The sequence below is a fragment of the Microtus pennsylvanicus genome, chromosome X (genome assembly GCF_037038515.1).
Source record: "Microtus pennsylvanicus isolate mMicPen1 chromosome X, mMicPen1.hap1, whole genome shotgun sequence".
In the NCBI taxonomy this organism is placed as follows: Eukaryota; Metazoa; Chordata; class Mammalia; order Rodentia; family Cricetidae; genus Microtus; species Microtus pennsylvanicus.
Genome location: NC_134601.1, coordinates 110,627,387 through 110,651,015, shown reverse-complemented (window position 1 = coordinate 110,651,015; position 23,629 = coordinate 110,627,387). Strand labels below are relative to the sequence as shown.

Sequence of the window (23,629 nt, the reverse complement as noted above, 5' to 3'; positions counted from 1 at the left end):
ACACCCCTTTTATTTGCTTTAGTGACCAGGAAGAGTGGCGGGTCTATTCTTTGGGAAACAAAGACCCTTCATGTTCACACAACTAAGAGATTTACACTCATAATTGGTGGAAAATAGAGTGGGATTTTATATTGCAGGCCTTGTTTAAAGGCCATATCCCTGTGCGACAGAGAAGGGTATGTTTCCCTAACACATCCAGTCATCCTCATGGTCTCAATGAAGCCTAATAATAACATTCTTTATGGAAGTCTGGCCAAGGTATATGAATGATATACATCACTTCATTGAACACCTTCTAGTAGCCTTTCCAGACACCTCCAACTGTTCTTTTTGTAGTAGTTTTTCTCCTAGATCATTCTTCAGTTATCAGACTCCCTTTTCCCCCATTCTCCCTATCATTGTGGCCATTACACACTTCACCAGAATTAATATATTGGCAGGATCACATCACTAGATTAGCTGATAGCATTATGGCAAGTAGTCATCAAAACCACACAAGATGCATTATGTTTGAAAGCTAATGACAGTGTAGTCACTTTTTCTGAAAGAGACACTTCTTGGACCCAAAGAGGGTCATTTCAAATTTGCCTCTTGGAACCTTTTCTTCCTGATGGAAAAGCCTTGCGGTTTGAAAGATTGCATGAGGGTTTGGGCCTGCAGAATTCATATACTGAAGAGAACAAGAGACGAATATGTTAGGAGCCAAGCTGTGGGTAGGAATGTGAGTTCACCTTCTCGGTCTGGAATCACCTTGGGGTAAACTACCGTACTAACTGTCCCTCTTTAAACACTGGAGTCACGCCTTCCAGCAGCGAATGCTGGTAGGGAAGGACCATCCCCACTTCTCCTTCCTCCTACTAGCTGCGGATGGTACATTCCAATTACAAGATCTTTTTGAGATCACCACATGGATCCTCTACAAAATTTGCATGGAACTAGATGCCCAAAACCTTAAGAGAAAGAGTTTGAGTCTTTTCTAATAGGGTCAGTGGGTGACTTCACTTCCCCCTGGGTGATAATGAAAAATGTCCTCCAGGGAAGTCTCTATTATAATAATGTCCTCTACCTAGATGTATCTTACAAAAGGAAAGGATAGTTACTCTTTTTTTCTGTCACCTCTTAAGGAATTGCCTATGTCAAGATGAAGCTGAATGCCTCCTTTCCAACCATAGACTGCCAGAAGCTCATTAATGTGGGTGATATACACAAGATTTGTATTTTCTATAAGAAGTAAATGGCCAGAGAAGTAGCTGCAGATGTTAGGATTGAAGAGTGGCAGGATTATGTGGATGGAACCAGTGGTGGGAATGACAAATATGTTTTCCCCTGAAGAAAGATGTCCCACACATGACAGAGTATGACTGCTGTTGAGTAAGGAAAATTGGAGAAAAGCAGAACAAGTTCAAAAATGCAATGTGGATTCTAGCTTGATTGTTTCTTCTAAGACTGAGTTCAATCAACAAACAGTAAGAGTACCAAATTGATAATCAATCCTCAAAAATAAAAAAGTAAAGGAAAATGGTCAAATCTTATGTTTTACCAAACAGGGAACCCTGCATTAGCCAAGGTGTGCTAACTAGACCATGGTAAGCTAACTGTCATATGCATGATGATTGAACTTTTCTTCTTTAAAGGTCAAGGATCTTGTCCCAACATACTCATAATTTCTACCTGGGCTTACTCCCTGCACCTTAATCCACCTAAGCCTCTATATCTCACCTTACCTCCTTTGGAGATGTGTTCACCAAATACATAGGGGCCCTCAAGGAGATTAATAAAAGCCATGTAGATCCCTCCTGAGGTATTAAGGATAGGTCTTTTTCAGGGAGAGAATACATTTCATATATAAATTAATCAGTTTATAGAATAAATAATGATACATTTATATATTGTATTATATATTTACACATATACATATATTTATATATTATATATGCATATACTTATATGTGCATATAAATATATCTAAAGATATATCTATTTATATTTAGATATATTTATATATAAATATTTATATAAATATCTTTATATAAATAAATATTTGCATCTTTAGATTTATTTGTATAGAGAGATATATCTATATCATTTGCATGTAGATAACATTGATGAATTGTTACATGCTGTTTAAGCTCACTGAGAAGCTAGATCTTGAGATGTTTTATTGGTTCACCAACTTCAGTCCCAAATAGGTTTGTCTTCAAAATGTGCTCCATAGTCTTGTATTACTCAAGATTGTCCTCCAACTCTGTCCCAGGGAAAAAGCATTATTAAGTGCAAATAGCTCTCCCTTGACTCCTGGAGCATTGCCATTTTCTCTTAGGAAATATTTTTCACTATCTAACAGGAAGCCTTCCTTTTCAGAAAGACTGAGCCTCCAGATGCCCACTTCCTCAATGTCGAGTCCTTCCATCCTAGCCAGAAAATTAGTCTTCTTTACATATTTCCTGAGATAGCCTTATCATTACTTTCCTACTCTGCCTCTCTACAAGGCTGAGCTCACAACGCTGGTAACTAAGCTCGCTGGAAGATGACCTGTTCTGAATTCACACTAGCACCAGAACATGTTCTCCAGTGGACTGACTTGCCACTGTCCACAGGGTTCCAAGTCTAGGATGCCTAGCCACTAACACAGATGCCCACCCTTTGACAAGACCTATGCCTCTCCTCTGGAATTCATCAATACTTGCCTAATGTGATCTTCTCTTTATGGATTTCACCATAGACCAGCCATAATGTCCTGGATGAAATGGGGCTGTTCTTTACATTTGCTACATGAACTGTGTGTTGTGCCACGGTTTATGGACTCTCTGAGGCTGTGATTCTTCTCTAAGTGACACACACACACACACACACACACACACACACAATGTGTGCCTATTCACATGCCCATGGACCTACTAAATACCAGAATAAGTGATGTGCCAAAATTAGGCCCTGACCTGCATATTCTTCCATCTGTTGTTACAAAACAGTTTGTCACTAAGGGCTTCCTTAACTTAGGCATTGCCACAAGACACTTAGCAGTCATTTTGACCCCAGGGAAGCCAGGATGCCAGGGTTGTGTGGATACTCTGCTGCCATACTGCAATCACAGAGACAACAGGGAATTGAAGAAAGGCAGGTTGCATGTGGTAGACAAGCACATGTCTCAAACATGGCCAATGCATAGAAGTGGACCTAAACGGTGGTTTTTCCGCGAAGGTCGGGGAGGGGAACCCTCGGGGTACCTGCGGGACTGCGGTCCATGCATCCCGGGCGGATGCGGCGGATGATGCGGTGTGCGCCGGTCGATGGCCCTGGCCGGGTGCCCCGCGAGCCGAGTGACCGACGGCGCCTTGCTCCCTCCCCCCAGGGCGAGCCATGTTCAGCTCGAGCGCCAAGATCGTCAAGCCCAATGGCGAGAAGCCGGACGAGTTCGAGTCCGGCATCTCTCAGGCGCTGCTCGAGCTGGAGATGAACTCGGATCTCAAGGCGCAGCTGCGGGAGCTCAATATTACTGCGGCCAAGGAAATTGAAGTTGGTGGTGGCCGGAAAGCCATCATCATTTTTGTACCAGTTCCTCAGCTGAAATCCTTCCAAAAAATCCAAGTCCGGCTGGTTCGTGAATTGGAGAAAAAGTTCAGCGGGAAACACGTAGTCTTCATTGCTCAGAGGAGGATTCTGCCCAAGCCAACTCGGAAAAGCCGTAGGAAAAATAAGCAGAAGCCCCCGCCCTCTTTTGGCGCGTGGCATTGGGAGCTAGGTCCCAGTCCTCGGGGCGCCCGGGCGGGCTGCACTTCCTTTGTTCCTGTGGCCTGCCTGCACCAAGGAGGGTAGGCGCTTTGTCTGCAAGCTGCCCAACCAGCACGGAGGCCTGATCTCTCGGCCCCAGGAGAACCAGCATTGGGGTGAGTTTCTGGCCCGTGGCGCCAGCCAGGGACGGGGATCTCGGGGGTCCCTTGGCCTCCTGTCTTTCTTGGGCTCTCTGCAGGACCTCTATTCCCTGGTTACTGCCTCTTTCTTCCTGGCCCACCCAGCTTCCGTCCAGAGCCCTCCCCACTTGCCCCCCCTGCCCTCTTTTGGCGCGTGGCATTGGGAGCTGGGTCCCAGTCCTCGGGGCACCCGGGCGGGCTGCACTTCCTTTGTTCCTGTGGCCTGCCTGCACCAAGGAGGGTAGGCGCTTTGTCTGCGAGCTGCCCAACCAACACGGAGGCCTGATCTCTCGGCCCCAGGAGAACCAGCCTTGGGGTGAGTTTCTGGCCCGCGGCGCCAGCCAGGGACGGGGATCTCGGGGGTCCCTTGGCCTCCTGTCTTTCTTGGGCTCTCTGCAGGACCTCTATTCCCTGGTTACTGCCTCTTTCTTCCTGGCACACCCAGCTTCCGTCCAGAGCCCTCCCCACTTGCCCCCCCCCCCGCCCTCTTTTGGCGCGTGGCATTGGGAGCTGGGTCCCAGTCCTCGGGGCGCCCGGGCGGGCTGCACTTCCTTTGTTCCTGTGGCCTGCCTGCACCAAGGAGGGTAGGCGCTTTGTCTGCGAGCTGCCCAACCAGCACGGAGGCCTGATCTCTCGGCCCCAGGAGAACCAGCATTGGGGTGAGTTTCTGGCCCGTGGCGCCAGCCAGGGACGGGGATCTCGGGGGTCCCTTGGCCTCCTGTCTTTCTTGGGCTCTCTGCAGGACCTCTACTCCCTGGGTACTGCCTCTTTCTTCCTGGCACATCCAGCTTCCGTCCAGAGCCCCCCCCACTTCGCCCCCCCTCTTTTGCGTCCAGGCGGGCTGCAGTTCCTTTGTTTCTGTGGCCTGCCTGCACCCAGCAGGGTAGGCGCTTTGTTGGCGAGCTGCCCAACCAGCAAGGAGGCCTGATCTCTCGGCCCCAGGAGAACCAGCATTGGGGAGAACCAGCGTTGGGACGAGCCAGGGTTGGGCACGGAGACCTGATCCCTTGGTGCCAGGAGAGCCAACATTGGGGAGGCCGCGTTGGGTACGCAAGGAGACCTGATCTGGTAAAAGAAGATCCATAAGGGAGTATTTGGAAGAAGAGATGGGCAGACGCCAAGGCAAGAATTCGCCCAACAAACTGAAAAGCAACATGAAGCCACCAGAAACCAGCGACCTCACAACGGAAGGACATGAACACCTTAATCAAGAAGGAGAAAAGATTGACTTCATGAAAGTGATTGACGCCCTTAAACAGCATGTAAAAAACGCCCTTATAGAAATGGATGAGAAATATAACAGAAAGTTTGAAGAATTGAATAAATCAGTGAATGATACCCTAGAAAACCAAGGAAAAATAATCAAACAGATAATGGAAACAGTTCAAGACTTGAAAACTGAAATAGAGGCAAAGAAGAAAACACAAACAGAGGGCCGGCTGGACATGGAAAATCTAGGTAAACGAATAGAGACTACAGAAACAAGCATAACCAGCAGAATACAAGAGATAGAAGAAAGACTCTCAGATTCTGAAGATACCATAGAGAAAATAAACACTATGATCAAAGAAAACAGCAAGTCCAACAAACTCTCATCACAAAACATTCAGGAAATATGGGACACAATAAAAAGACCAAACCTAAGAATAATAGGAGTAGAAGAAGGAGAAGAAGTGCAGCTCAATGGTCCAGAAAATATATTTAATAAAATTATAGAAGAAAACTTTCCCAACCTAAAGAAAGATATACCTATGAAGGTGCAAGAAGCATACAGAACACCAAATAGGCTGGATCAAAAAAAAACATCCCCTCGCCATATAATTATCAAAACACAAAGCATTCAGAATAAGGAAAAAATATTAAGAGCGGCAAAGGAAAAAGGCCAAATTACTTACAAAGGTAAACCTATCATACTTACACCTGACTTTTCCATGGAAACCATGAAAGCCAGAAGGTCCTGGATAGATGTACTGCAGAAACTGAGAGACCATGGATGCAAGCCCAGATTACTATACCCAGCCAAGCTTTCATTCACTATAAATGGAGAAAATAAGATTTTCCAGGATAAAAACAAATTCAAACAATATGCAGCCACAAATCCAGCCTTACAGAAAGTAATAGAAGGAAAATCACTAACCAAGGAGTCCAATAATGACCACAATGACTCAGGCATCTAGAGACCCTTCATCAACACAAACCAAAGAAGGGATACACACAAACACTACGACTAAAAAAAAATGACCGGAGTTAACAACCACTGGTCATTAATATCACTTAATGTCAATGGTCTCAACTCACCTATAAAAAGGCACAGGCTAAGAGATTGGATAAGAAAACAGGATCCAACATTCTGCTGTTTACAAGAAACACACCTCAACCACAAAGACAGGCACCTACTCAGAGTAAAGGGTTGGGAAAAGGCCTATCAAGCAAATGGACCTAAGAAACAAGCAGGTGTGGCCATACTAATCTCTAACAAAGTTGACTTCAAACTTAAATCAATCAGAAGAGATGGAGAGGGGCATTTTATATTCATAACAGGAAAAGTTCATCAGGATGAAGTCTCAATCCTGAACATCTATGCCCCTAATATAAAAGCACCCACGTACATAAAAGAAACATTGCTAAAATTCAAGGCAGCCATCAAACCGCACACACTAATAGTAGGAGACTTCAACACTCCTCTCTCACCAATGGGCAGGTCAATCAGACAGAAACCTAACAGAGAAATAAGACAATTAATGGAGGTAATGAAACAAATGGACTTAACAGACATCTATAGAACATTCCACCCAAATAGGAAAGAATACACCTTCTTCTCTGCAGCTCATGGAACCTTCTCGAAAATCGACCACATAGTCGGTAACAAAGCAAACATCCACAGTTACAAAAAAGTATTACTAACCACCTGTGTCTTATCAGATCACCATGGATTAAAGTTAGAATTCAACAACAAGGCTACCCCCGGAAAGCCCACAAAGTCATGGAAACTGAACAGCCAACTACTGAACCATACCTGGATTAAGGAAGAAATAAAGAAAGAAATTAAAGTCTTCCTGGAATTCAATGAAAATAAAGAAACAACATACTCAAACTTATGGGACACTATGAAAGCAGTCCTGAGAGGAAAGTTCATAGCACTAAGTGCCCACTTAAAGAAAACAGAGAAAGCTCACATTGGAGACTTAACATCCCACCTGAAAGCTCTAGAAAAAAAAGAAGCAGACTCACCTAGGAGGAGTAGGAGACTGGAAATAATCAAACTGAGGGCTGAAATCAATAAAATAGAAACACAGAGAACAATCCAAAGAATCAATGAAACAAAAAGCTGGTTCCTGGAGAAAATCAACAAGATTGACAAACCCCTATCCAAACTAATCAAACGGCAGAGAGAGAATTTGCAAATTAATAAGATCAGAAATGAAAAAGGGGACATAACCACAGACACAGAGGAAATTCAGAGAATCATTAGATCTTACTACGAAAGCCTATATGCCACAAAACTGGAAAATGTAAAGGAAATGGATACTTTCTTAGATAAATATCATTTACCAAAGTTAAATCAGGACCAGGTGAACAATCTAAATAGACCTGTTAGTCGCGAAGAATTAGAAGAGGTTATCAAAAACCTCCCTACCAAAAAAAGCCCAGGACCAGATGGTTTCAATGCGGAATTCTACCAGAACTTCCAAGAAGACCTAATACCTATACTCCTTAATGTATTTCACAATATAGAAACAGAAGGGTCATTACCAAATTCCTTTTATGAAGCTACAGTTACTCTGATACCAAAACCACACAAAGACTCAACCAGGAAAGAGAATTACAGGCCGATCTCACTCATGAATATCGATGCAAAAATCCTCAACAAAATACTGGCAAACCGAATCCAAGAACACATCCGAAAAATTATCCACTATGATCAAGTAGGCTTCATTCCTGAGATGCAGGGCTGGTTCAACATACGAAAATCTATCAATGTAATCCAGCATATAAATAAACTGAAAGAAAAAAACCATATGATCATTTCATTAGATGCTGAAAAAGCATTCGACAAAATTCAACATCCATTTATGTTAAAAGTCTTGGAGAGATTAGGGATACAAGGGTCATACCTAAATATAATAAAAGCTATATACAGCAAGCCGACAGCTAACATCAAATTAAACGGAGAGAAACTCAAAGCCATCCCGCTTAACTCAGGAACACGACAAGGCTGTCCACTTTCGCCATACCTCTTCAATATAGTGCTGGAAGTTCTAGCAATAGCAATAAGACAGCATAATGGGATCAAGGGGATTCGAATTGGAAAGGAAGAAGTTAAACTTTCGTTATTCGCAGATGATATGATAGTGTACATAAGCGACCCCCAAAACTCCACCAAAGAACTTTTACAGCTGATAAACAGCTTTAGTAATGTGGCAGGATACAAGATCAACTCCAAAAAATCAGTCGCCCTCTTATACACAAAGGATATGGAAGCAGAGAGGGAAATAAGAGAAGCTTCTCCATTCACGATAGCCACAAACAGCATAAAATATCTTGGGGTAAATTTAACCAAGGAAGTGAAAGATCTATTTGACAAGAACTTTAAGGCATTGAAGAAAGAAACTGATGAGGATACCAAAAAATGGATGGACATCCCTTGCTCTTGGATTGGGAGGATCAACATAGTAAAAATGGCAATTCTACCAAAGGCAATTTATAGATTCAATGCAATCCCCATCAAGATCCCATCAAAATTCTTCACAGATCTGGAGAGGACAATAATCAACTTTATATGGAAAAACAAAAAACCCAGGATAGCCAAAACAATCCTATACAATAAAGGATCTTCTGGAGGCATTACCATCCCTGACTTCAAACTCTATTACAGAGCTACAGTAATGAAAACAGGGTGGTACTGGCATAAAAACAGAGAAGTCGACCAATGGAATCGTATAGAAGACCCGGATTTTACCCCACAAACCTATGAACACCTCATTTTCGATAAAGGAGCTAAAAGTATACAATGGAAGAAAGAAAGCATCTTCAACAAATGGTGCTGGCACAACTGGATGTCAACCTGTAGAAGAATGAAAATAGACCCATATCTATCACCGTGCACAAAACTCAAGTCCAAATGGATTAAAGACCTCATTATCAGCCCGAAAACACTGAACCTGATAGAAGAGAAAGTGGGAAATACCCTACAACAGTTGGGCACAGGTGATCGCTTCTTAGGTATAACCCCAGAAGCACAGACATTAAGGGCAACATTGAATAAATGGGACCTACTAAAACTGAGAAGCTTCTGTAAAGCAAAGGACACTGTCACTAAGACACAAAGGCAACCTACTGACTGGGAGAAGATCTTCACCAACCCCGCAACAGACAAAGGTCTGATCTACAAAATATATACAGAACTCAAGAAACTAGACTTTAAAATGCTAATTAACCCAATTAAAAAATGGGGCACTGAACTGAACAGAGAATTCTCAACAGAAGAACTTCAAATGGCCAAAAGATACTTAAGGTCGTGCTCAATTTCCTTAGCAATCAGGGAAATGCAAATCAAAACAACTCTGAAATATCATCTTACACCTGTCAGAATGGCTAAAGTAAAAAACACCAAGGATAGCCTTTGCTGGAGAGGCTGTGGAGGAAGGGGTACCCTCATCCATTGCTGGTGGGAATGCAATCTTGTGCAACCACTGTGGAAGTCAGTGTTTCGGTTTCTCAGGAAATTCGGGATCAACCTACCCCTGGACCCAGCAATACCACTCTTGGGAATTTACCCAAGAGATGCTCTATCACATGTCAAAAGCATTTGTTCAACTATGTTCATAGCAGTATTATTTGTAATAGCCAGAACCTGGAAACAACCTAGATGCCCTTCAATGGAAGAATGGATGAAGAAAGTATGGACTATATACACACTAGAGTACTACGCTGCGGTAAAAAACAATGACTTCTCGAATTTTGCATGCAAATGGATGGAAATAGAAAACACTATCCTCAGTGAGGTATCCCAGACCCAAAAAGAAGAACATGGGATGTACTCACTCATAATTGGTTTCTAGCCATAAATAGGGGTCACAGAATCTACAATTGGCGAACCTAAAGAACCTAAGTAAGAAGGTGAACACAAGGAAAAACATATCGTTATCCTCTTGGATAAGGGAAGTAGACAAAATTGCCGGGGAGAAAAGTGGGATCTTGGGGGTGGGGTGGGAAGGGGGTAAGGGGAGATGGGGAGAGAAAAGGTAGAAGGGAAGGAGGGGGGACTTGGGGAAATAGGAGGATCGGGATAAAGGAAGGTTGGATAGGGGAGCACGGAACCACAATTCTTAGTTAAGGGACCCACTTTAGGGTGGGCAGGAGAATTGACCCAAGAGGGGCTCCCAGGTGCCCAAGCTGAGGTCCCCAGTTAGTTCCTTGGGCAGCTGAGGATAGGGAACCTGAAATGACCCTATCCTATAGCAATACTGACGAATATCTTGCATATCATCCTAGAACTTTCATCTGGCGATGGATGGAGATAGAGGCAGAGACCCACACTGGAGCACTGGACTGAGCTCCCAAGGTCCCAAGGAGGAGCAGAAGGAGGGAGAACATGAGCAAAGAAGTCGGGACCACGAAGGGTGCACCCACCCACTGAGACAGTGGAGCTGATCTACTGGGAGCTCACCAAGGCCAGCTGGACTATTACCAAAAAAAGCATGGGATAAAACTGAACTCTCTGATCATAACGAACAATGAGGGCTGATGAGACGCCAAGGACAATGGCATGCAGTTTTGATCCTACGCAATCTGCTGGCTTGGTGGGAGCCTAGCCAGTTTGGATGTTCACCTTCCCACAATGGACGGAGGGGGGAGGACCTAGGACTTATCACATGGCTGGGAACCCTGACTGCTCTTTGGACTGGAGAGAGAGGGGGAGAGGAGTGGGGGGAAGGGGAGAGGGGTGGGAGGAGGGGGAGAAGAGTGGGAGGAGGGGGAGAAGAGTGGGAGGAGGGGGAGGGAAAGGGGAGGCTGGGAGGAGGTGTAAATTTGTTTTTTTTCTTTATTTTTCTTTTATCAATAAAAAAAATATATAAAAAAATAAATAAAAAAAAAAAATAAGCAGAAGCGCCCCAGAAGCCGCACGCTCACCGCAGTGCACAACGCCATCCTTGAGGACTTGGTCTTCCCAAGTGAGATTGTGGGCAAGAGGATCCGAGTGAAACTGGACGGCAGCAGGCTCATAAAGGTTCATTTAGACAAAGCACAGCAGAACAACGTGGAGCACAAGGTGGAAACTTTTTCTGGTGTGTACAAGAAGCTCACGGGCAAGGATGTTAATTTTGAATTCCCAGAGTTTCAGTTGTAAAGAAAATGACTGAATAAAGTGTCATTCGTAAAAAAAAAAAAAAAAAAAAAAAGTGGACCTAAACTACCAAAGGGTGCCTCTGATTAGGACACAGTGAAAAATTCACCCAGGAGTATACTCCAGTCTTTCAGGCCCAAATGTAGAGTCTGAAAGGAGATTACAGCTACTGTTGAAACCCTTTGGTCATTTTGTTCAGAGATGCCAGTCTGTGCAATCAGGTATCCTGGCTATAGGCTTAAAAGCACATTGCAGGCCATCTTTTATAAATTATTTTATGGTTTGACAGAGAACATACCCAAACATCAGCTGAAATTCACAAGTTGTATAGAATCATGATCTGGGAAGAAATATTTATAGAAAAAAACACTGTATCTGATCTGCTGTGTCTGTATGGTTCTGGGTAAGGTAAGTCACTCCTTAAAATTGTCAGGAAATCAAAATAATACTTCTGCCAATCACAGTCACTCCTCTGTCCTCATGTTACTACCACAAACCCAGTCACAGCCACTCTGGATATTTTTTATGTCCATCCTCTTAAGAGCCTCAAGTCTCTCTGGGACTTGAAACATTTTGTTTCACCTATGGTGAACCACAAACCTATGGTTGTAGACTGGGTACTGTACGATGAAAGGCTCTCTGATGCAAATAGTCTCAAAGGCACCTAGCCAAATTCAAAGACCTCAGTCATCATGACTTCAGCTTAACATCACAGTCCCAAAGACCTTAAAGAAAACACATTGTCTTTGTTCAACTTTCTCTTACAGAAATGAATCTCCTTGGGCAACTGACAAAGGTAGTGAAGGTGTCAGTTGAAGGAAGGAGACTCCTACGAGTCTAGGTATACTCACACACAAATACACAGATAAAGATATACACATACTGACACAGATACACACACACACACACACACACACACATAAAGAACAAGACTCCCAATTCCAGTGGCCTTCCCATCCCCCTAATATAAGCTGTTTGTATATTCTGTTTACTGTCTCACTTCATATCTATAACTGTAACTTTGTGTTCAGGACCTTGAGGTTCTCTACTTTCAGGTTTGGCTGCTTTTATATGCTCTAACTCAGAATTACTGTCTGACAATGGCTGCTTTTCCTCTCCATTGTCATTTTAATTTCCATTCTGAGTAAGCCTTTCACCAGGGTATATAATTCCCTGTCTATTTAATGGAATGAACTCTGTGGTACAACTAAATGATGATCCCATACCCAAGATCCCTAAAGCACTTCTACTTAGACTCACCCTGAGGAATGGCCCTCCCTTCTACTCCTTGCAGTTTCATACTCAGCTACATAAATCCAGGACACCACAGTTACCTTCTACTCTTATAGTGTTTCTCATCTCTATTCTATTGTTCTGGAAAATGCTTCTTTTGCACAACTCTTGTCTCACAGATATTGGGTCCCTGAGTTTTATCCATGGCTCTTCCAAAGGAGAAAAGTAAAACAATGAGTGAATGTAATGATAAAATAACAAAGGAGTAAATGAAGAGGAGGAAGCGAGAAAAGGGAAAAATGATGAGAAATGGAGAGGGAGATAAGTGAAAGTCTGGAAGTTGAAAATTTTCTGACCCAACCCCATGCACAGAGGACAGAACATCCAGGACAAGGAGTGGTTCCAGATTATTAAGATGTGGATGGGGGTAGAGAGCCCAAAATATAGCTTGAAGCAATGTGGAGCACCCTGAACCCTTGGAGGTGCTCTTTTTTTCTGCTGTGAAGACAGCAAAAGAGTCCAGGAAAGTTCTACATATCCTTGTTTAGGAGTTGAAAGCTTCTGAACAAAAAGGACTCCACATCCCTCTCAGACATGGTTAGCCCAGAACTTGGAAACATGTGCTTCTTATATCTACCAGACCCTGAAATTGGAGGTTTGCCAAGTCTACTGGTCATGCAGAACCTGAGTCCCTACAGGCCTCCCAAGCCTGCATGAGCAACCTTGCCTGTCCTACAGGATTCATCTTTTCCCTTTTTTTCAAACAACACTAAGAAGCTCACAGGGAAGTAGAGGGTCATCCTAAAGACAATTCCACATTAGTGCATTATTGCACCAAGAATATCAAGGTCCACTCATCCTTGGCCCACTCCCTAGGCCCTCTAAAGACCTCAATCCACCAGACTTCCAGCAATATATCAAGTATTTTGGTCACTTCTAGCCTTTTACAGGAGTCCCAGCATGAGTAACATTATCTTGCATTGGGTTCAAAGACCTCGAGGATTTTCATTTTTCCTGGATTGAGAAGTTCCACTAAGGGGGGGGGGGTAAGGGGGGTGTCATTATTTGTCTTCTTTATTTTTATTGCTGTACTAAAATACCATGAACAAACCAATTTACAAAAGAAAGTGGATTACAGTTTCATTTGCTTAGAGTCCAGATGATGGAATGAAGGAACAGCTGAAAACTGTCATCTTGATCCCTAACCACAATGGAGAGAGAGCTCTGAGAATTGGATTATTCTTTTGAAACTTTAAAGCTTGTCACCAATGACATACATCCTCCAAGAAGGTCAAAACTCCTAATCCTTTTCAAATAATTCCACTATCTGGGCATCAAATACCCAAATATGTGAGCATACACACACACACACATATATATGCATATATATGTGAGATAGATAGATAGATAGATAGATAGATAGATAGATAGATAGATAGATAGAAGATAACATTCTTCTTTAAATCAACATGCCCCGCTAGACACTAAGGACCATTCATGCATGAATCCCAAAGGAAGTATGTCCCTGGCTGAAAGAGAAGTCAGAAGCCAAAGAAACAAAGAAATAGACAATAGGCTGGGGGACTGAATCTATGTTCTCTCACTTTGTAGCAGCCTAATTCTGACTCAAGTATTGACCCAGGACCTTCAGCTGTCATCTTGACTCCAGGATCAAAGGTGACCTATCAGATGAGCAAACCAACCAAAGGTGTGCTAACACTGTGAATCAATGCCACAGACAAATTTCTATAGACCATAGCACATAGAATAAGTTGGAAAAGAGTCATAGGTGAAAAAATAGCATGTTTTATATTGGGTTCTGACCCATAAACAGCCTCAAACCTGGTAGAAGTTGGGCCGATGGTAGACAAAGGGAAAAACTCACACATGTGTGTACATCTCTCAGGAGTCCAGTTCTTCAAGATAGCATTCAAGGAAAAGAGGTTACCACCAATGAAACCTTTTGCTCATTTTATTCACAGGCCTCAGACTATGCTATGTGTTCAAGTGAGGAAACAACAAGTTGTATGGGATCCTGACTTGAGGATGAGGAAAGTGAGAACTGCAGGCTATTTTCCACAGACTGGGCCACGGCTCATCTGTGAGTTGTCTCAACTAATCTCTACTGAAATGACGTATAAAAATCTGATCTAGGAACAAGAAAATATCCACAGAAGAGACTTCTCATCTAAACAGCATAGGATTGCCAGGCAACCATCATTGTCTCACTGTAGCAATCACTCCCTTGTGCGGGAGAATTGTCTGTATTCTGTCAATCATGTTTTAAATAAATGCTGATTGGCCAGGTAGGAAGTATAGGTGGGCCAACCAGACAGCAAGTAGAGGCGGGGCGAGGAGAACAGGAGAATGCTGGGAAGGAGGAAGTCCATTCCTCCTCATTCTTGCCCACAGAAGAAGCAAGATGTAATCTACCTGACTGAGAAAGGTACCAAGCCATGTGGCTAACATAGATAAAAGAATAATGTGTTAATACATCTTATAAGAATTAGCAAGAAGCCTGAGATAATGGGCTAATCAGTATATAATCTTATGGAGACCTCTGTGTGATTTTCTTTGGGACTTGCCGGCTGTGGGAACCGGGCAGGACAGAAAACCCCAATGAGCAGGCCTTCATGTTACAACTCCCAATTACTCAACCTTGTACCCACTCCACCAAAATACCCTGCAGGATATTTTTATTCCCTGTGTGGATCAGCTTCTGCAGGAAAACTAGCACCAGCCTCAACCAAGTACTAGGCCCACAGCTGACTTCGAGCTCAGCAGAATATAATGCTGGAGTAGACACAGGAATAAAAGGTTCCCAAAGTGTGTGCAGTTCCAAGGCCTCCAATTTCAAAGTCAGAGACCAAAATAAATGGAACGAGGACAGTTATTGTCAAAAGCATTTGTTCATCTTCTTTATAAACCCAAAACCGTGCCATCATGCACCCTGGACGTGGGTTTAAATGTAAGCTGCCTAATATCTTCCACAGCTTGGAGGGCAGTATCCCCAACCAACATCTGATGAAACAAGTTGCAAGGGAATCTAACAAGGATGAGAAAAATATATAAAGAGACACTGCACCCCAGCTGCTGCCTGGTACTGGAGATGGGCATGAGCACACAACAATCTATTTGGTTTTGTTGGACAGTCAGTATGAGCTTGTTGTTTATCACAATATCTGCAAATCCACACAATTAAACTGTTGCCACCATCTCATGATCCTTTGATCTACCTGATATATTGCAGAGTATTGTATTCCTAAAGGGATTCCACAAAAGAATAACAGTCATCCAGTGAATGTGAACTTAGTGCTATCCTTCCACATCTGCCACACACATGGTGAGCTCTCTCATGACTTTTGGACTCCCTGAAGCTTTGTTCCCTCTCCAAGGAAAAAACAATGAATGCACATCCTCTGCACTGTTAATCAGCCTCCTCCTAACTCCAGACTCCGCCATGTGCTAATATTAGGCCAGAACTATACACACTTCCACTTGGGATAAAAGAGCACCTTAGCAATGAGGGGTTCATTGATGTTGGTGAGGAGAGCTGGAAGGGATTTATAACCTTGGCTGTGACTGTTTTCTTGTATTCTTAAGCAAGGTGGTAACAGAATTATCTATCCCCAAGAGCAGAACTTATGAAAGGGTCAGCTACTGAGGGAGTTGGTTTGCTAGTGAAGCTCAAATCAGGAAAAGCTGGCCTCAAAACACTGGTGCTTCATCTCATGGCAACCATCCAGGTAGGCATGCCTGCTGCTGCTTATTCTCAGATTCATCCTGAGGAAAGACATTGCCTTGCATTCCTTGCTGTTGCACAGCCACTAACTACATATATTCACTATGCACCAGCTACATACCACCCATGCAGTACTTCCTAACATCATGGGCATTTAGGTGTCCCACACAACTTTTCCTTGAAAGGTATGTCATTTGTGAACTCCACCTGAAACATTCAGCGAGTAGAATAAAATTAAAAATGAAGCAAAAAGCTCACGAAGATCAAAGGAGTTGCTGAAAGGAAAATAAGAAGGACGAAGAATGAAGGAAGGAATGTTTCAAATAGGAAGGAAGTGAAGGAGGGAGGGAGGGAGGGAGGGAGGGAGGGAAGGAAGGAAGGAAGGAAGGAAGGAAGGAAGGAAGGAAGGAAGGAAGGAAGGGGGACGGGAAGATAAAAAAACTATGGGTGGAAATTATGTCTATCCAAGACTGTGCAGAAACAAGATGATCCACAGCAAGATACAACTCATGGAAAGGAGCTAGGGTATTGATGGGGATTCAGAAAAGAGCAAGTCACTGGGGCTTAGGTATTTACTTGGCCACATTTGTGCTCTTTTGCTAGGCAAGCAAGAAGGAAAGTCAAAAAAAATGTTGTATATGGTCACGTCCTGGCAGACTCCTAGCATCTGATCATCTAGAACACATCCCTGGTATAAGTGGGATGTAATGTTTTCTGTCTAACAGGCCACAAACTTTGGAGCCCTGTGTGTCTTATATGTATTTACAGGTAAAGGCCAATGTGGGTCTGTTGTACCCTGGCTCCCTTGGGTATTCCACCCTGTAATAGTTCAGTGTCTTGTCCTGTAGGAATCCAACCCATCTTTCAAATCCTGATTTTTTTTTGTTCTTTTATATTTTTTATTATTGATATTTTTTGCTTCTTTGTCAAAAATCAGGTGTTCAAAGGTCCTCCTGTCTGTTCTTATGCCAATACCAGGCTGTTTTCGGTACTGTAGTTCTGTAGTAGAGTTTGAAGTCAGGGATTGTGAAGCCTCCAGAAGTTCTTTTATTGTAGAGGATTGCTTTGGCTAGCCTGTTTTTATTTTTTTTGTTTTGCCATATGAAGTTGAGTACCATTCTTTTGAGGTCTGTGAAGAATTTTTCTGGGATTTTGATGGGCGTTATGCTGAATGTGTAGAACAATAAGACACCAAACGGAGATCAAGGGGATACAAATTGAAAAAGAAGTCAAACTCTCACTATTTGCTGATGATATGATAGTTTACATAAGCAACCCCAAAAATTCTACCAAGAAACTTCTACAATTCATAAACACTTTCAGTAATGTTGCAGAATACAAGTTTAACTCAAAAAAATCAGTAGCCCTCCTGTACACAGATGATAAAAGGACTGGGGAAGAAATCAGAAAATCAACACCCTTCACAAGAGCCACAAATAGCATAAAATATTATGGAGTAATTCTAACCAAACAAGTTGAAGACTTGTATGACAAGAGCTTTTTTAATCTTTTAAGAAAGAAATTGAAGAAGACACCAGAAAGTGGAAAGATCGCCTATGCTCTTTTTGTTTTGTTTTGTTTTGTTTAATTTTAAAGAAGAAAATATTTTGGAAACAGCAAGACAATTTTACCTCAGGGGACTATTATACCAAGAACACCAAGTCACCAAGGTCCCAGGAAAATTCCCTGTGTCCTCTGTTAAGCAAAACACCTAAATCAGTTGCCTTCCACCAGACTCAGTGAGCCACTACCATCTATGGTCAATTCTGACCAGAATGAACTTTACAGCCTAAGTCAGGGTCTCTGGCCTGAGGAATTAATGAACCCAAAGGATCCTTATTTGCATTACACTGAGACAAGTCAGTAGAAGGAATGAAGTATCGTAGGCACTGGGACCAGACATACTATATGAACCACATTCAGAGTAAGAAGAGAGATCAAAATCCTAAGAAACAAAACCACAGACACTAGGCCCATGGGTAAGCCCAGGTCCCCTCACTATGAAGTATCAACATTTTGACTTGGATGTTGACACTGGACCCTTGGCTGTCATTTTTATTCCAGTCTGAAGGAACAACCACAGATGAGTCAGGCCTGCCGTGTGTGCATGTACCACGAAGCCATGCCACATTCAAATTTCAAGAGATTATATGGAAAAGAAGAAAGTGTGCAGCTACCATGGGGCAAATAAGCACTCACCTCAACTGGGATGTTGTTTATTTATTTATTTTTTGTTATTTTATTATTTTGGGGGCCCACCACACAACTCCCAAGTAAATCACACACAATGGTTTAATCTCACTTATGACTACCCAGCCTTAGCTTGGCTTGTTTTCTGCCAGCTTTTCTTAAACTATCCTGACTACTTTTTGCCTCTGGGCTTTTATCTTTTCCAACTTCTGTATACCTTTCTTCTTTCTCCATGGCTTGCTGTATAGCTTGGTGGCTGGCCCCTGATGCCTTCTTCTCCTTGTTCTCTTGCTCCTCCCCTTCCTTGTTTCTCCTTCTATTTATAGTCTCTGCAGGCCAGCCCCACCTATCCTTGCTTCTGCCTTGCTAGATTGGCTGTTCAACTCCTTATTAGACCTTCAGGTGTTTTAGACAAAGAATCACAGTGTCGTAGAGTTAAACAAAAGTAACATAAACAAAAGTAACACATCTTAATACAATATCCTCCAACACACACACACACTTTCCTTTTCTACTCTTCTTTTCTACATAGCAGATAGCTCAAGGAGCCTCTTCAATGCTGGAAATGAATTGTATTCTAGCTAAACTACTCTGAGTTCTAAATAGTACCAGCCATGGATGTCAAAGAACTGAACAACCACAGTCTGTACATATCCTGGCTAGTTTTTAATGCTCACTTAACACAAACTAGAGTCACTTGGGAATGGGGAATCTCAACTGAGAAAATGCCCCCATGTGAATGTCCTGTGATGTAGAAGGACCCAGCACACTGGACTAGAGGTCCTGACATTACAAGAAAACAGTGTGAGAAATCAATGAGAAGCAAGCCAGTAAGTAGCATCCTTCCAAAGTTTCTGCTTCAGGTTCAGATACCAAGTCCCTATCCTCCTTGATTCCCTGCCATAACTTCCTTCAATGGTGGCCTGTGATATGGAACTGTAAGCTGAAAGCTAAAACAAACCCTTCCTCTCCAAGTTTTTGTTCACTTGCTTGCTTTGCTTTATTTTTGCCATGGCGTTTTAACAGTGCTGTAGAAAACCTAAGGTAGAAGTTGGTACCAGTTCATGGGGTATTCCTCTGACAGTCTTAACCAGGTATTCAGGGAGACTATAGAAGGATTTTAAATTTGGGATATAAGAAGCCATTGAGAGTTCAGAGCTTAATGGGTGTTAATTCTTTTCAGGACAGATGGCAAAGGTAAGAAGACTTTTACCCAAAACTTTTACTCAGAAAAGACAGGGACTTCAGCTACTTCTGCTGTATAATCACTAGCTGCATAGATCTGGGATGCCACAACATCACAGCACTCTTGCGGTGCCTTTCAACAGCCTTGCAGTGGACTATAGCTGTGGCTCTCCTATAAAATCTTGCTAACAGGTAGGGGGTTGCTGTTCTCCACCTCCAGAGTGTTGAAAGAAGAAAATTGTAACCAAAGAAGGACAAAAAGAATGCCCAGATGATCAAAGTAGATGTAGGAAGTCAAACAGAAAAAAAGAGGTCAGTAAAAGGGGTGGGAAGCAAGTGAGAGGGAGGGAAGGGGAGAAGGAAGGACTGATAAAAGAGCATTGGATGGAAATTCTGTGTGCCCCCAACTTCCTGGGGAGAGAAAAGGTTAGTGTTTGGCTCTATTAAATGAGTTGTGGGAGGATTGTAACCCAAAACACAGCTAGAGAACTTTTGGGGGAACTCTGTGTACTGGAGCCCTCTCTTGCTCTCTGCTAGGACAAAAGAGAGACAGACAAGTTCACCAACTCGCTGAGCCCCATATGTAGTCTTTTGAGAGGCTGCATTCTATATTCCTTCCAAACACTCCTGGTTAGCTGAGCTAAGAGCCTCTGCAATTTTAAACCAGGCCAAAAGATCTCCGGCCTTGTCTGACTCTGGAGCCTGTGCTGGTTGTGGACACCATGGTTCATATGGAAACTGACTCTCCCAAAGCTTCCCAAGTCTAGAGACAATTGACCTGTCCATTGGGATCTCAAGTTTCCTACTCATACTGAAGTCCAACTAAGACAAACATCAGGAAGCACTGGGTGCATTAGTAAGATGATTTCAGTTCAAGGCAGGATTGCACCAAGAATACCAAACTATATTTGCCCTGGGTTCACTGTTTGGGTCTTCTGATGAACAAAACACTCCATTTGCCTGAAATCAGACCTTAGATGGCAACCCACTATTTTCGCCACTTTATGTCAGATGTTAGCTTCCCAGCCTGGGTCACGGGATCTAGCATGGAAATCAAATACCTCACAGGGTACTAATTTTCACTGGACTTAGAAACTCCACTGGAGAGTTAAGATACAGCACGAGAGAAACCTTTGTGGTGTCCCATAGTGGATTAGGCCCAAACCACAGAGGGTGACAAAATATGCCATACAGAGAGAGTTTGAGTGTGTAGTTTATTTGAGATAAAGAGAATGGGAAGGGAAGAGAGAATGGGAAAGAGAGAGGGGGGGAAGGGAGGAGGGAGAGAGAGAGGCAGATACAGGACTCTTCAGAAGAACGGTGGTCTCTTCAGAAGAATGGCTTCCCCATTAAGGTAGTGGAATCATACATACATACATACATACATACATACATACATATCTACATCAACATTCTGACTTTGGTATATGAACATGAATTTCAGTTGTCATCTTGACCCAGAGTCAAGGATTAGCCACATTACAGCTAGGTCTGTCAAGGATTTGCTAACACTGTGTAGCCACATCACAATGAATCTTCTAGAGACAATACAGCATAGAAGAAGGCTAGCAATGGTTAAAGGAGGAAAATCACCCTCCTCAAATGGGATCTTGACCTTGAAATCATTTTAAACCAGCAGAAGGTGTGTACACCTAGAAGGGTTCTAGTTTCTCAGACCAGATACCTGAGTTTGAATAGAAAGGGCAGACACCACAAAAGTACTATTGTCACATAAACAAAGATGTACACACACACACACTGAAAGACACACACAGATACACTCACACACACCCATACTCACAGAATCCCGGACACAGGTATTCAGAACACTGAATTCTCTCTGAATTCCCGAGGTTTCACCATACTCACTTGGGAGTATGGTGCCTTCCTCTCCTTAAGGACTGAACTTCCAGAAGTCCACGTCTCATTCTTGAAATCACTCTCCCTGTGGTCCACAGTCAGCCACATCATTACTTTCCAACTCTGCCTCTCTACAAACCCCTCTGATGTTGGCAAATGATGTCCCTGGAAATAACCTGATCTAAATTCTCATCAACACTGGGTCATACATTCCAATGATATGACCTGACACAGAGCACATGACTCCAAGCAAATTATCTGTGTTGCCATGAAATTAAGATCGACCCACTCCATTACAAGACAGATGCCTCTCCATAAGTATGCTAGCTCTAATTGCCAATTGTATCTACTTGTGCTCCTTCTGGGGTCAGGATCCCCAAAGGCTTTCAGCACAGACCATTGTTCTCATCCTGTGGCAACTTAAGGCTGTCCTTCCACACCTGATGCACATGGTATGCTCTACTACGGCTTCTGTACTCTCTCAGGCCTTGCTTCCTCTCAATAGAACACACAGAGAAGGCACAGCCATTCTGTTCTCCAGCACACTGAATCCCAACCTCTATCACCTGCCAAATTTAGGCCTTGTCCTATCCTTTGTTCCACCTGTGATGACAGAAAAGCTTTGACATAATGCTATTTAAATGGGGGATGATGGCAGAGTGACTTTTGTAACCCTGGCACTGTATGCACTCCAGGGATATTCAGCAAGGTGGACAAATAAGGGTGAAGGGCTCCATGTGCCTGAAGCGAGGCATAGGTCAGCTCTTAAAATTTTATGTTTGCTAGTAGAGCGAAAGGTGGTGAAACATAGCCACCAGGCAATGATCTTGCCTCAAATCTGCTAGGCACCTTTCCATCCATCGGCAACTGCTACTCTTTCTTAAGCAGGTACAGGGGAATGTGGACTGATCTAGAAAGTAGGAACTGACCACTTTAAGAAGGGCCTCCCCTTTTACCCCTTGCCCTAGTGGTTGCTTCCAAACCAGAGGATATTGTAACTATTACAAAATGCCATGCAGGAAAGAAAGAGATTATCTGACTGTGGATAAGCAGGGCAGTACCAATCACACAGGTATGGAAATCTAGAGGGGAGAATATATTGTATAGCTTATACGAAGTCTGATCTACAGGCCCCAAGCTAACTCCTATCTATGAGGTCTCTTTCATCACCATGATGGGAGCTGTTCTAACAAAGTTGACATTTTTGTTCTTTTCTTTCTGTGGCTTGTGTTTTTCTGTTCCTGTGTCAATCTATAATTAGTTTCAGTCTGCCAGCTGCCCCCAGCATCTGAAACTGTCACTTTGCATCCAGGTCCCTCGCGATCTCTGCTTTCACTCTCCAAATGATTGGGTCATTACTCAACTGGGAGCAACCACAACCAACATCTGCTGAAAAGACAGCTTGTACAAAACCCTGATTTGTGGGCAAGAAAATATGCAAAGAATAAACACTGCATACCAGCTGTTACATATCTTCATAGCCCTGGACTTGGGCCCTAAACTGTCTTCTTGAGATTTCCAGGCAACCATTATGAGCTCATGTTTGGCACAACCTCTGACAATTCATCAGTTTTCCACCTCACTCCATCAAACCAGGGCCCCTTGGAATATTATAATTACATGTCTCAAAAGGAATACAAGTTTCTCTTGGACTTGTGCTTTCTTTTTTCTCCAGGGCCCATCCAGCTACCCATAACTGTAGCCTGGAACAGTTGCAAAGGAAGGCATTCTGATGCCATTCAAACGTACTGACTGACAGGCAGCTAGACACATTCAAGCCAGCCCAGTCCTCATTACTCCAGCCAGAATTCCAGCACTATACCTTTGATGATTTGGGGCGAGGAGAGGTTTAGAGACGCGTTTTTTTCTGTGTAATAGTCCTGGTTGTCCTGGAATTCACTTTGTAGATCAGGCTGGTCTCAAACCCACAAAGATCTGCTTACCTATGCCTCCCACGTGCTAGGATTAAAGATATGTGCCACCACCACCCAAGTACATTTTCCCAGAATACTCAAAGAAAAACAACAAGTTTCTTTCAGCCAATTTTTTTCACACAACTTGCTCTTTTGAGCAAGGGACAAAGTCAGTAGATGTGGCAGGTGAAGGATTGGATTTCCCACCAGAACACACACACACACACACACACACACACACACACGT

The 23,629-nt window shown here is 43.1% G+C and overlaps 1 protein-coding gene and 1 pseudogene across 1 annotated transcript; both read left to right on the top strand.

The window, feature by feature from the left end:
* The first annotated feature begins 1,141 nt into the window (after positions 1-1,141).
* Positions 1,142-23,629, top strand: part of LOC142840492 (small ribosomal subunit protein eS6-like) — a 146,452-nt pseudogene continuing 123,964 nt past the window's right edge.
* LOC142841376 (small ribosomal subunit protein eS7-like) lies at positions 3,268-11,315 on the top strand. Its single transcript, XM_075958211.1, has 2 exons — positions 3,268-3,686; positions 11,004-11,315. The coding sequence occupies exons 1-2, from the start codon at positions 3,361-3,363 to the stop codon at positions 11,260-11,262; spliced, it is 585 nt and encodes a 194-aa protein (XP_075814326.1). The 5' UTR covers positions 3,268-3,360; the 3' UTR covers positions 11,263-11,315.